The 12,022-nt window shown below is 58.7% G+C and overlaps 1 protein-coding gene across 1 annotated transcript; it reads left to right on the top strand.

Moving 5' to 3' along the window:
- Positions 1–42: 42 nt before the first annotated feature.
- Positions 43–11,057, top strand: ERICH6 (glutamate rich 6). The gene is made up of 14 exons (XM_088530447.1): positions 43–191; positions 872–978; positions 1,284–1,365; positions 3,040–3,149; positions 4,976–5,022; positions 5,127–5,243; positions 6,415–6,516; positions 6,591–6,748; positions 7,283–7,350; positions 8,113–8,267; positions 8,338–8,423; positions 9,278–9,457; positions 10,281–10,512; positions 10,791–11,057. The coding sequence occupies exons 1-14, from the start codon at positions 43–45 to the stop codon at positions 11,052–11,054; spliced, it is 1,857 nt and encodes a 618-aa protein (XP_088386573.1). The 3' UTR covers positions 11,055–11,057.
- The last annotated feature ends 965 nt before the right edge of the window (positions 11,058–12,022 follow it).

Here is a 12,022-nt window from a genome sequence, read left to right on the forward strand (position 1 = left end):
GCCAACCCCTCTGCTGCGGCGCAGCAGGGACCGAGGCCCCACATGGCGGTGGAGCCAACCCCTCTGCTGCGGTGCAGCAGGGATCGAGGCCCCGTGTGTGGCGGTGGAGCCAACCCCTCTGCTGCGGTGCAGCAGGGATCAAGGACCCGCACGGTGACGCTGCCGGAGGTGCCTGGCTCTACCGGGGCCAGGCAGGAACCCCCCAGCACAACCGCCGTCCCCATCTCCGCTCGAGTCGCAGCGCGAGAGCGGCCGAGTCCCCGTGGCTGGGCGGAAAGAGCTCCTTGCACCGAGCAAGGCAGCTCTGGAGTGCGCCCTTGAGCGCGGGAGGATTCATGGAGCAGGCGATTTCCCTGATGTTCCTTAAAGCCCACACTAAATCTTTTGAGAGACTTTTTTTCATTAGGGCTTTCTACAGCATCTTTTTTTTTTTTCCTGAAGGCACAGAGATCCCATATCTCAAAGGAAAAAAGAAGGTTTTTTTCCTATTCTATGCCACATTCTGCCGCTGAATTGCAGAAGGGCCCCCGCGCTGCCGAGGGGCGCCGCGTTCCACGGGGACACGGGTCTCGCGGCTCCGGACCGGCCCGGACCGGCCCCTCCCAGCAGCCCTCGCGCCGCGGCCCGTCCCAGCAGCGCCAGCGTCGCCATGGAGACGCGCGGGGCCGCCGGGCCGCGCCTGCGCGGGCAGCGATGGAGGGGCCGGGGCGGTGCGGGCGGGGCCGGGGCGGTGCGGGCGGGGCCGGGGCGGGACGGGATGGGGGCGCAGGGCCGGGATAGGGCAGCGCGGGGCGGCGGCGGGGCCGGGGCCGACTCGGGCGCGGTGCGGGGCCCGTCGCTCCCCGGCGCCCACGCGCTCCCCTCCGCGCAGGTCGCCGCGGGACGGGCGCTCGGACGGGAGCCCGGCGGGCAGCGAAGCCGCGGCCTTGGGCAGCGCTCAGGGGCGCGCGGAGCAGCCGGGTTCGGCTCCGGAGAAAGGTACCGCGGTGCCGCTGGTGCCCGCGCCCCGTGGGCAGAGCTGGCGCGTCCCGCAGGCCCGCGGGGACCGTCCCCTGCAGTAGGGGCGCCCCAGCACTCGCTGCCCCAGCACGGGATGTGGTTCCCCAGCCACGCACAAGTGTCTGGAGGGGGGACTGCCTGCAGCAACCCCCCCTTTAGAAGCTGCCCGTGAACTTGGGGGGCAGGACGGGGCTCTGCTCTGCGCAGCCCGTGCAGTGTGGGCCGCCCCGCGGGCCCCGCTCGGCTGTGTGACACCCGCTGCACGCGTGTCCCTGCTCCCGCAGGCTCCCTGCCGCCCACCGGCCGCCCGCGCGTCCTGGGAGGCGTCAGGAGGGAATCGGCCCTGCCGCCGCTGCGCGCGCTGGGGTGAGCAGGGCCGTTGGGGCGAGCAGGGCTGCCGGGGCGAGCAGGGCCGCCGGGGCGAGCAGGGCCGTTGGGGTGAGCAGGGCCGTTGGGGCGAGCAGGGCCGCCGGGGTGAGCAGAGCCGTTGGGGTGAGCAGGGCCGTTGGGGCGAGCAGAGCCGTTGGGGCGAGCAGGGCCGTTGGGGCGAGCAGGGCCGCCGGGGCGAGCAGGGCCGTTGGGGCGAGCAGGGCCGCCGGGGCGAGCAGGGCCGCCGGGGCGAGCAGGGCCGTTGGGGCGAGCAGGGCCGCCGGGGCGAGCAGGGCCGTTGGGGCGAGCAGGGCCGTTGGGGCGAGCAGGGCCGTTGGGGCGAGCAGGGCCGCCGGGGCGAGCAGGGCCGTTGGGGCGAGCAGGGCCGCCGGGGCGAGCAGGGCCGCCGGGGCGAGCAGGGCCGTTGGGGCGAGCAGGGCCGCCGGGGCGAGCAGGGCCGTTGGGGCGAGCAGGGCCGTTGGGGCGAGCAGGGCCGTTGGGGCGAGCAGGGCCGCCGGGGCGAGCAGGGCCGTTGGGGCGAGCAGGGCCGCCGGGGCGAGCAGGGCCGCCGGGGCGGGCAGGGCCTTGCTGCCGGCCGGGCAAAACCCTGCGGGGAGCAGCTGGCACATCGTCATTTTGCTGGTTTTCCCGGTCACCCTTTGTACCCCCCCTGTAGTTCTCGTGGGCTGCAGTGTCCACCCGCCAGGAAAGCCAAGCCAAGGCGGTTTTGGTGGGAGGTTCCCCGGCCGCCCCTGCCCCGGGCGCCGCTTTGCCCAGGTTCGGGAGCGCTGCCGCGAGCCTTGTGCCGCAGCAGCCTGCGGGGCTGCACCGGGCGCCCCTTTGGCCCCCGGCACTGCCCGGGAACGCTCCTTTGGTCCTCAGCTGGCCACAGCCGGCACAGTTCATTCCCCTGTTTTGCTAATTACCAGCTGCTTCCTATAGCGTTAGGGCATGCAGGCTGGAAAAGGGGATCGCAGGGGGATGCTCATGCACACAGACAGCACGGTGAGGGCAGTGCTTGGCCTTGAGTGGGCTGGCACTTTTCCCCCCTTTGCATTTTATAGGATATTTTGCTTAGAAAAAGAATGGTGCTGCCCTGTGGTGTGATTTCTTCCTCCTGCCTGCCTCTCTTTCCACTGTGAAGCTAAATCTCCCCACACTTTCCCCCCCCCCCCCCCTCCAAACACTTGAAAAAAGTTCCTGTTTTCTCCTGTGGTGAGAGCTGATGTATAGATGCTAGGAAATATGAAGTAACCAAATCAAGTACTTAATTTTTAAATAGGCACCATGAAGGAAAAAAGTTGGTCAAGCATCTGTCAGCATCTGCCCCACTGCACGGGTTTAATTACTTCTGCTTTCTCAGCTTTCATACACTTCATTTCAGTTTTTAATATGAAAGATAAATAGACTTAAGTAGTTGACATATTAATCAGATCATCCTGACACTCGTGGTAAAGGAGATTATGTAGAAGAAAATGTTTGTGAGTGTTATGAAACAGTTAGAAATTTACTTGGGACTTGTATGACAAATTCAAAGACTTCCTTAAGGCTTCCTTAAGGCTTTTAGACTTGATCCATCTTCGGCCAGGACAGCAAAACTGGCCAAGTCCCACTTGCTACATCTAAACTGTGTTTTTAATAAAATATTTTTGCCAGCGTCTCTTCTTCAAGGGAAATGGAAACATGTGCCGGTGCCCCCGCTGCGGTGAGGCCGCTGGGCGTTGCAGTGGCAATGCAGACAGAAGGCAGCTGGCTGTATGAGCAGTTCTGCCGGAAGGCAGGTGAGCAGCGGCCGTGCGCTCCGGACGCGGGTCACCCACGTGCCCGACGCCCGGCCGAGCGGCCCGGCGCCCGCGTAGCCGCTGTGGAAGGCACCACCACCGCGGGTTGCGGGAGCTGGCGGCAGCTCTGGGCGCAGGAGGCAGGAATCCCCCCGGCCCTTGAGCTCTGCAGAGCAGCTCCCAGGCGCGACCCGCGCGTTCAGGCGTTGGGGAACGGCAGGAACGTTGCCCGCTGCCCTCCTGGGAAAGGGACCGCAGAGCCTTTAAGGAGAGCTGGAAATGTGTCACCTTTTTTCTCCTGCTCAGCTGAGTCATCCTGGCGCATGACTGAGTAGCGGCTCCTTCCCTTCCCAGCATCGCGCTTAGGCGTTTAGTGCCAGGTTTCGCCTGATCCTGTTCTTCCTGGGCACCACCTCAAGCCTCCTTCGTGCTTCCTTTCCAAGCCAGGCAGCTGTTCTCTATAGGGGAGCATCCCTCATCTCCTGTGCCCCCAAGGGCAGGAGGAGAGATAAGGGCCACAACACACAGCCTGCCAGCTGGAAGCACTGAGAGAAGCTGCACGCAGCTCCATCCCGGCAGAAAAGGGGCACATACATCCTACAGCAGATAAAGTGCTCCCTCTTCTAGCCTTGGCAGGAGATTTGTTTGGAATTTCACTCTGAATGCATTTGCAGGAGAAGGTATTAGAGGCAGGATAGCGCCTTACGTGTCTTTGACATGAGCGTCACCGTAGTGATCACAGTACAGAGCAATCACACTTGTGCCAGCAGTTAATCATCTACCCGGGGTTCGGGCGCTGCAGAACCCCCAGGGAAGCTGAGAGCGGAGCCGGCGCTGCCGGGCGCGGGGCAGGCCAGGGCAGCGGCGCCTCGGGAGAGCCCGGCACGCCGGAAATCCCTGGAAAAGAGGAAAACAGCAGCCACCTCATTCATCCCTCAAGAAGGATAAGCGATTCCCAGCGTTCGGCTTCTTCTCTAGGAGCATTTAGTTAATTCCCAGATGTGTTCCAGAGCTGCAGTTCCCATTGCAGGCCCGTCAGCTGGGGTGTTAACCAGGGACTGTCATGTTATTTTTTTTATTTTATTATTTTTACTCCATTCTTTTCAAATATGTGTTCTGATTTGTTAATACTTTCCAAAGAGAAGAGTGTAGAAAGGAATGTGAAACCTGCCTGGGGTTTTATCTGGCCAAGCATTTTCTGGAAAGCGGGGCAAGCTGACTTAGGAGAACACAAATTCTACAGGATTAGGGGACTGAAATTCCAGCTAGGGCTGTGCTGGGTTTCCGCGGAGGGGAGGGCATGCCGAGCAGCGTGCTGCAGCCGATGGAGGTGTCGCGGGAGGGCCGCGGTGCTGCCTGCGCCCTGCGGTGCTGCCCGCAGCACGGCCGCCCCGGCGGGACCCCGGCCTTGTCGACAGCGGCGCTAGAAACCCCGCCGGGGCCGCGGGCGCTTTGTGGGGCCTCCAGGTCCCCAAACACCTTCCCGAGCCCTCGCAGCGTGTGGGCTGCGCTCCGAGATGAGAAGAGCTGCTGCTGCCTCTAAGGCTCTTTCTTCCCGGGATGAGAGTCTGGAAATGCTTTGGAATGAGGCAGTGTTAGGCTGGTGCTCTGAGCTGTGGGCCCCGGGCTGTAAGCCATCTCCCTGCCTTCTGGAGGACTTTCTAAAGTTATCTCTGATCCAATGATGCACTTTAACTTGGTTCAGGGTCCCAATGAATGTCAGGCAGCTGACAAGGGTGGCTGAAAGAGGAAAGGTGCCCAAGGGGCCCAAAAGTCTGCTTTTGGGGATCCCAGCAAGTAATTCTCATTATTGCTATTGCTTGCAGCGCTGTCAGAAGAGCTCAGCCGCTTAGATATCCTGTGTGACTTGGAGGTAAGGGCGCTCGCAGTTCCTGCAGTTGCAGCTTTCGTTCCTGATGGTTTTACCCCTGAACAAAGGACTGACTCCACCTTGTTATTGGCATTTTCCCCTCTGAGTTCAAAGAAGATTTTGTGAAGCTGTTCAGGAAGTCACTGTGCACGCTCCCCTCTGTTGGGCTCCCTGCTCTGCTGGCCTACAGACCACAGTCGTCCCGAGAAAACATACAGATTGAGGTGAGGACTTGGCGGGGGGGTTATCCTAAGGTCACATGTAGGAAGAATAAAAATAATGCCAGTTAGAATCATAGAATCATTTGTCAAACTCGTGCAAGAGTTTCTTTATGACCGAGAGTCTTTCTTTGGTTAGGCTGTTGAAATGATGCTCGTTGTACATGCCTAAACAGCGGGAGGCTCTACAACTCCTCTCCCCATCACGTTTCCTGCACTGAGAATTTCCTAGCAGATTTGTCCCTTTGTCTAAAACAGAGATAAAAACTTAATGTAGGTACTAGGTTTATAGTCAAACGCCATAAGCAGAGCACAGAATTCCAAGTAACCCTGAGTCAAACAGGTGTTATTCCTAGGCATGAGGTGGGAAGCAAGGCAAATTTCAGCATTTCAAAATTACATGTTCAGAAGATAATTTTAATGATAAATTTAACTATAGTTTCTGGTGTACCTAGGCTATAGTAAACAAAATGTGAATGTATAGCCCTAGCTAAGTTGTCCGTGAGAAGTACCCATTCAGCCTTACGCCTCTGTGTGGTCGCTGACTCTCTGAGGAGTGAGTACATTTCGCAGTGTGCTCTTGGCAGTGTCACCTTCTATAACTGAGATACAAGAGTTCTTTTAAAAATAGATAGATAAATTATTTACAATATTTAGAGAATCATTCTCAAAACACATTAGCGCAGAAGCCTTGTTTTGCATCAGACGTGCTCAGCTGGTTTGGTCCACAAATCTGATGAGTCCTGCTGAACTCCCCCATGGATTTTTGCTGTGGCGCACAAAGTACAGCAGTCAGGGAACGTTTTCTCTACAAACCCCGAGTGACGTGTTTGAAATGGCTGGTGAATGAGCACAGACTGCAGCGTTCTGCTTGCTCTGAAGTTTTCCTTCATTCGGAATGAAGGGATCTTACCACTACTGTTGTAATTCCACTTCTTTGAGCAACATAGAGATTTTAAACAAATATAGATCTGCTTTTCTTCTTAGGAAATTTCCTGAATTTAATGGCTTGAGTTAAACCTTTCCGAGTATCACAGACACTTTTTTTTTTTTTGAAGCTGTTCTTACATGCTTTAAATATTGTATTTCGAGCAAATCGTTCTTTCACCAAGGTAAAACATGGATTTGTGTGCTGATATGTATTTCTATCCTCCTCTCTCCCTCACCTCGACTTTAGATGGGGGAGGACTATATTCCAAAGTGCGAATACTGTGGTAACCTGCTGAAACTGTTTCCTTCCTTTGAAACTGTGTGCCTGCCGTCGGCGGACTATAAATCGGTAAGGGCACGGGGAGGATGAGCACAGCCTCGCCGGGGAGCCGCGCGCTGCCCGACGCTGCCCTGTGCCTGCAGAAATTCTGCTGCGAGCGGTACCAGGAGCTCTACGAGTTCATCCTCGAGGAGAGGAGGCGCCACGAAGCCGCCTGGAGCAACCCCATTGCTATCGGCCCCCACGAGTCCCACGGCAACGAGACGGAGCGGCGCCTGGCGAAGGAGCGCGCCTACCAGAGGTGCCTGCGCTGGCGGGGCGGGCGCGGGGCTGGCGCGTGACGTACCCGCGCGGCAGGAGCACAGCGTGGAGCTCAGCCGCTGTTAGACACGCACATACGGAAGAAGCTAGACAAGAGGAGAGGGGCTGCTCTTGGACATTACCTGTTTGGTTGGTCTAATGGGCAGCATTGCTTTTTTTTCCACATAAAATCTTCATATAAAAATCCTTCATAAAAAATCCATTACTGTGCTTAGCTCTATTATCAGTAGAACTGATGCCATTGCAGTCATAAAGTCTGTTCACTAAATATTTCATCATAGTACTTTGCATTGGAGCAATTTTAATTTTTGAGGTTTTATTACATTGGTGCCATTCCATGGCCTCCAACAGTTATTTGCAATTATGTGAGTGGAGAGAAAAGCACGTTCAGCAGCTTGCATTCCCAGTAAGGACAATGTAATAAGGATAGGACAGTATCCTAAGGATATCCAGTACTACTTTACATCTGAACAAGATGTGTGAAATGTATGTCAAGAACAGTTCTATTTTGCAGGCAGCAGGAGAGACAAATGGCCAAACAGTTAGCTTTCCTGGCAACGGAGCCTGCAAGTTTACCTGAATGTGAGTTTGCATTTATTTATGTATTTATTTATTGCAACAGGAAGTTAAACCGAGCTGCTTGTGTCTAATGCTGCTCTGATCAAATAGGAGGATTTATGCAGGGGCATGTTAGTTCATTATCTAGTGTGAAATCCCATTAAATCAGGTTCTGCTGAGTTAAATGGTTCCTCACTTTTCTTTTTTTTAAAAAAAAGGCAGTTAGCTTTTCATTGCAAAGACAGGGTCCCCTTGCGGTTATTTTCAGTACTTAAATGTGAATATTCCATCTGAGATGCACAGAAACTGACCTTAAGGAGCAGTAAGTGGGCAGAGCTGAGCTGGGAAGGTAGGAACAGCCGGTATAGCGGACTGTGTTCTGCCTGGCGGGCGAACACCCGGAATTGCTGGTCCTGGCTGTGGGTGCCGAGCAGCTCCCTGGATGCAGCCTTGTGTGCCCAGCTGAGCTTGCAGCGCGGCTGCGTCTGCACGGGGTGGCCGGGCAGCGCGGCCCATGGCAGCTCTGTCCTCCCGAGCACTGCCAGCGCTTTCCAGAGAAAATGTCAGTATTTACGCACACACACACAGATAGATAAAATTATGGGGGGAAATACTTTGTTTTTCCCTACCGCTGTTCTCTGAAACAGGTGAGCAGTTTGGACCGTTCTCGCTGGGCAGACATGCCCAGGTGCAGACTGCAGCGTTGCAGCCAACCCCCAGACCTGCAGCCTCTTTCCAGAGGCGCCGTCACCCCGCGTGACGCACGGACCCTTCTTTGCCCCTCAGTGTCGAGCGAAGTCGATACCATCTCGTACCTGCTGTCCCGGGAGCCGCCGTCGCGCAGCGGCCGGACGCTGCCGCGCGAGGGGAGCGCCGCGGCGCCGCCCGACGAGGGGCCCTGCAGCGTCGCCTGCTGCGACTTCGCCCTGGGGGCCGGCAAGGTGCGAGCGCGGTGGCGCCCGCGCGGCCTCGGCCTCGGCCTCGCGCTCAGCGTCCCCTCTCCGCCCGCAGCTGCTGAAGGGCGAGTTCCTGGAAAAGCACTACAAGCACGGAGGGAAGTTCCTCACCATACTGCCAGACGGGACAGCGCAGCTCTTGTATCCTTCATGGGGCTCGTTTGCCTCCCTTGCTCCAGGGCTGTAACTCTGATTTTTAGTTTTTCTAGTCTGCTTTACCATAAAGTAATCTGGCCCACCAGGTATATTTACTTCTAAAACCCCCCCAAAAAAGAGGAGGGGGGCAAGCACCAGGGTGCTGCGACGAGCGGTACCATGTTAAGAAACAAAACCAGAAGGGCTTTCACCAAAGGACCCTGTAATTTCAGGCTGACTTTGCCATTATCTAAACCACAATGTTTTTAAGTCATCGAACTTTTCCTTACTGTGATTCACTTCTTTCTGACTCAGGGATGTAAGAAATGAGTCTGAGATCTGCTCCCAAGGCAGACAGGCCGCTGCCCACGGCTGCAACAAACCCAGTGCCATAAACGCATGCGCTCCCAGTAAGGCCTTGCTGGAGAGAGGCTGCTGCGAAGCAGAATAGCTGCTGTTTGGATACACCCGAGGCAGGCGGGGTCGGGGCAGAGCCTTTTACTCTCACCCTCTTGTCTGTTTTTCCTCCCGGGAGAATAAGACCTGACCCATTTTCTCTGCTCTTATTCAAGCTCAGTAAGTTGAATCATCAACCTTACAGACCCCAAGAATGTCTGTTTAATATAAGCTTGCGAAGTACTTCTGCCTGGGTGATTGGTTAAAAAGCAAAAGTATCTTTATCTCTAATTATTTTGTGCCAGTGTATAGAAAAAAATAACGTAGAGAAAAGTTTGGCAGCCTCCCAATTAAAACTGGAACCTCATTCTGGCTTCAACACAGTAATCTAGATAATATGTCATTTCTTACACCCCAAAGTGGTGCTCTGCAATATTTACTGATAGCTGCCCCGCCAAGCGAAGCGGTTGTGGAGCCCTTATCCGGCGCGGCTATCCGTCGGGAAACCTGGCGGCCGTGGTGGCGCGCGCCGCGGAGCGCTTCGTCTGCGTGGTGCGCGAGGACGCGGCCAGCACCGCCGCCATGCGGGCCGTGTTCCAGTCCACCGGCACCGGCACCTGCTACCACCCCAACGGCTCCGTGTGGTAGGTCTGCGCCGGGCAGCGCCTCTCTGCTGAGCGCCTCATACGGCAGAGGTTATACAGGGTATTTTTAACGGTGCTCAAACGTTGAAGGGAAAACATGTAGCGCAGGGGAGAGGCGAGCTGCAGGGAAAGGAAGGATTTTTTTTTGCAAAGGCTCATTAGTACCACTGGAAACAGCCCAGGCCTTCGGCGCGCCGCAGCACTTGCTGAGGGGGTCGCTGTGTGCCGCAGCATCGCGGGCGATGAGGCAGGAGGCCTTGGCCCGGAGGACTCGGGGAGAAATCAGTGCCATCTTCCACCTGCCCGCTCCCTCTCGCGGCACCGGGGAAATGTGTTTGTCCTGGTAATGTTCAAAGCCAAGCTGTTTGGCTGTTGTGGTTTTTATATATTACATAGTGTAAGGAGGACAAAGCACTCGGTGGGCTTCAGGCCTCTTGTTTTACCACTTTTTTTTGTATTCTGGTCCCTGCCAGAAGGGTTTCCCAGGAGCTGAACACACCTGGGAGGTGCTGGGCTGTCTCAGCCACTGCATCGAGCTCGTGGGGTCCTGCTTTAGAACCACAGAATCATTATGGTTGGAGAAGACCTTCCCAATCATTGAGTCCAAGCGAGCATCTGAGGTGCCCCAGAGCAGAAAGGCCCCAGGACTGCGTTGCAGGAGCAGGAAGATGTGTGTGTTGGGTCAGAGCCCAGGAGGGGGCTCGGCTCGTGCCCGCCTGGCCGCGCGTGCGGTCCCTCCGCCGCGGGGAGCTGGGCACAGGCTGCTGCCGCTGCCGGCCGCGTTAGCTCGGCTGCGGAGCCGCCCTTTCCTCCTTCCCGTTAGGATACACATGAATATTCATGGCGGGCAGTACTTGGACCAGGCAGGCAACAGGGTGAGAACGTGGACGTGGCCGAACGCCAGAGCGTCGCCAGGGCCGCCCGTCCCGCTGAGTCCCATCTTCATCTCCCTGAACCGGCACGTGGGAGTCCGCATCCTGGGCCAGGACAAGATCGCAGTTTCCTTCCTCGCCATGGGGCAACAAGCCAAATTCAACGTGGGAACGAGAGTCGAGGTACTGCTCAGAAGCACCCGCGTAGCGCGAGAAGGGGGTGGCCGTGCGGCGGGACGAGGGACCCCGCGGGCCGGAGGAGAGCCCGGCCGCTCTGCGGGCTGGAGCGGGACCTGCCCGCCAGTGAACGGGGCTCTGCGGGGAGGCGCTCGGCCTCGCGCTGCCCGCCGCCCTCGGACAGCCGGGGCCGAGGTGCCCCGGGCGGGGAGCGGGGCCGGGATCCTGCTCCGGAGCGAGCGCTGCAGCCGCCCGCGCTGACGCCCGTCGCCTCCGCTCCGCAGGGCAGCGCCGCGGGACAGCTGCCTCCACGCGCCCCGCTCGGGGAGGAGCAGCTCCTGCTGCTCGCCTTCAGGATAAGGATCCGGCAGCTCTTCGACAAGCTGCGCGGATGCTTAACCTTTCCTTCTAACGAGCAGTGGGACAAAATCAGCCCTCCAGCCTACCTCAGCAGCCAGGCTTTGAAGATCACAGAGCTCTGCAAGACCTCGGATGTAAGGGAAGAGGTTCACAGCTTGGTGAGGGCTATAATAAACCCGCGGGTCTGAGCAGCCTGTGTCTAGCGTGTGGGCAAAGTCAGCCGATCTGGGCAGAGAGCCCGGATTTACCTGAAGGCAGCGCGGCGGCGGGGCCGCGCTCGGGCAGGACGCGTGCCCTTGGTGCAGGCGCAGCCCCCGAGCAGCTCCCCGCCAGCCCGGGCAGGAGCAGCCCAGCCTCGAGAGCCCGTGAGCTCCGGGCGGCCGGCGCAGGGGCAGGAGCGAACGCAGCCCCGAGGCCTGGGCTGCCGGGCAAGGAGGGGCGGCGCTGCCCGCCCGGGCGCCGGGCTCAGCCGTGCCGGGGACGGCCCCGCAGGGCGAGCGGGCAGAGCCCGGGGGCTGCCGCGGGGCAGGAGCGCGGCCCTGCTCCCATGCCGAGGGGACAAGAGGCCGCGCTTAGCCACAGGCAACGGGCAGTCCCCATCTCGGCTACCTGCTGGGGACAGCAGCTGGGTACCGCGGGCGCGGGGCAGCTTGCTGAGCCCCAGCCCCGGGGAGGCTTCCCCGGAGCTCCCCAGCGCAGGGGAGGGCTCCACGTCCCGCAGCCCTGGAGCCGCGGCGGGGCCGGACGGGCCCTTCGGGAGCGGGGCGCCGCGGGCCTGGCCCCCACGCAGCTCCCCACCGTGCAGACGGCTGGCACCTCCACCTTCCCCAGCCCTCCTGCAGACCACAGCTTACAGTTACCAAGTTAGAAATTCAGCTTAAAAAATACAGGGCAGCTTTTCAAGGTATGCACCAAAAAACCCGCTGTCCTAAGAACACTATTTCCTAAAGAAGGACAAGTTCCTTCCACCCCCCTCCCTCTGTAAGCGTGTACGTAGCTACCCTTGGTCTTGCCTTTGGCACAAGGACCTTGCGCTGTCAGTGAACCGGGGCGCTCCCGGGTCCCACGTCCCGCGGCTCGCGCTCCAACGGCACCCGCAGCCTCTGCCGAGCACCAGGCGCCACCACCCAGCGTCTCGCGGCCCCCAGCGCACGAG

The sequence above is a fragment of the Tinamus guttatus genome, unplaced genomic scaffold, assembly GCF_059628265.1.
Source record: "Tinamus guttatus ecotype Peru unplaced genomic scaffold, ASM5962826v1 Tinamus_guttatus_pri_ptg000376l, whole genome shotgun sequence".
NCBI lineage: Eukaryota > Metazoa > Chordata > Aves > Tinamiformes > Tinamidae > Tinamus > Tinamus guttatus.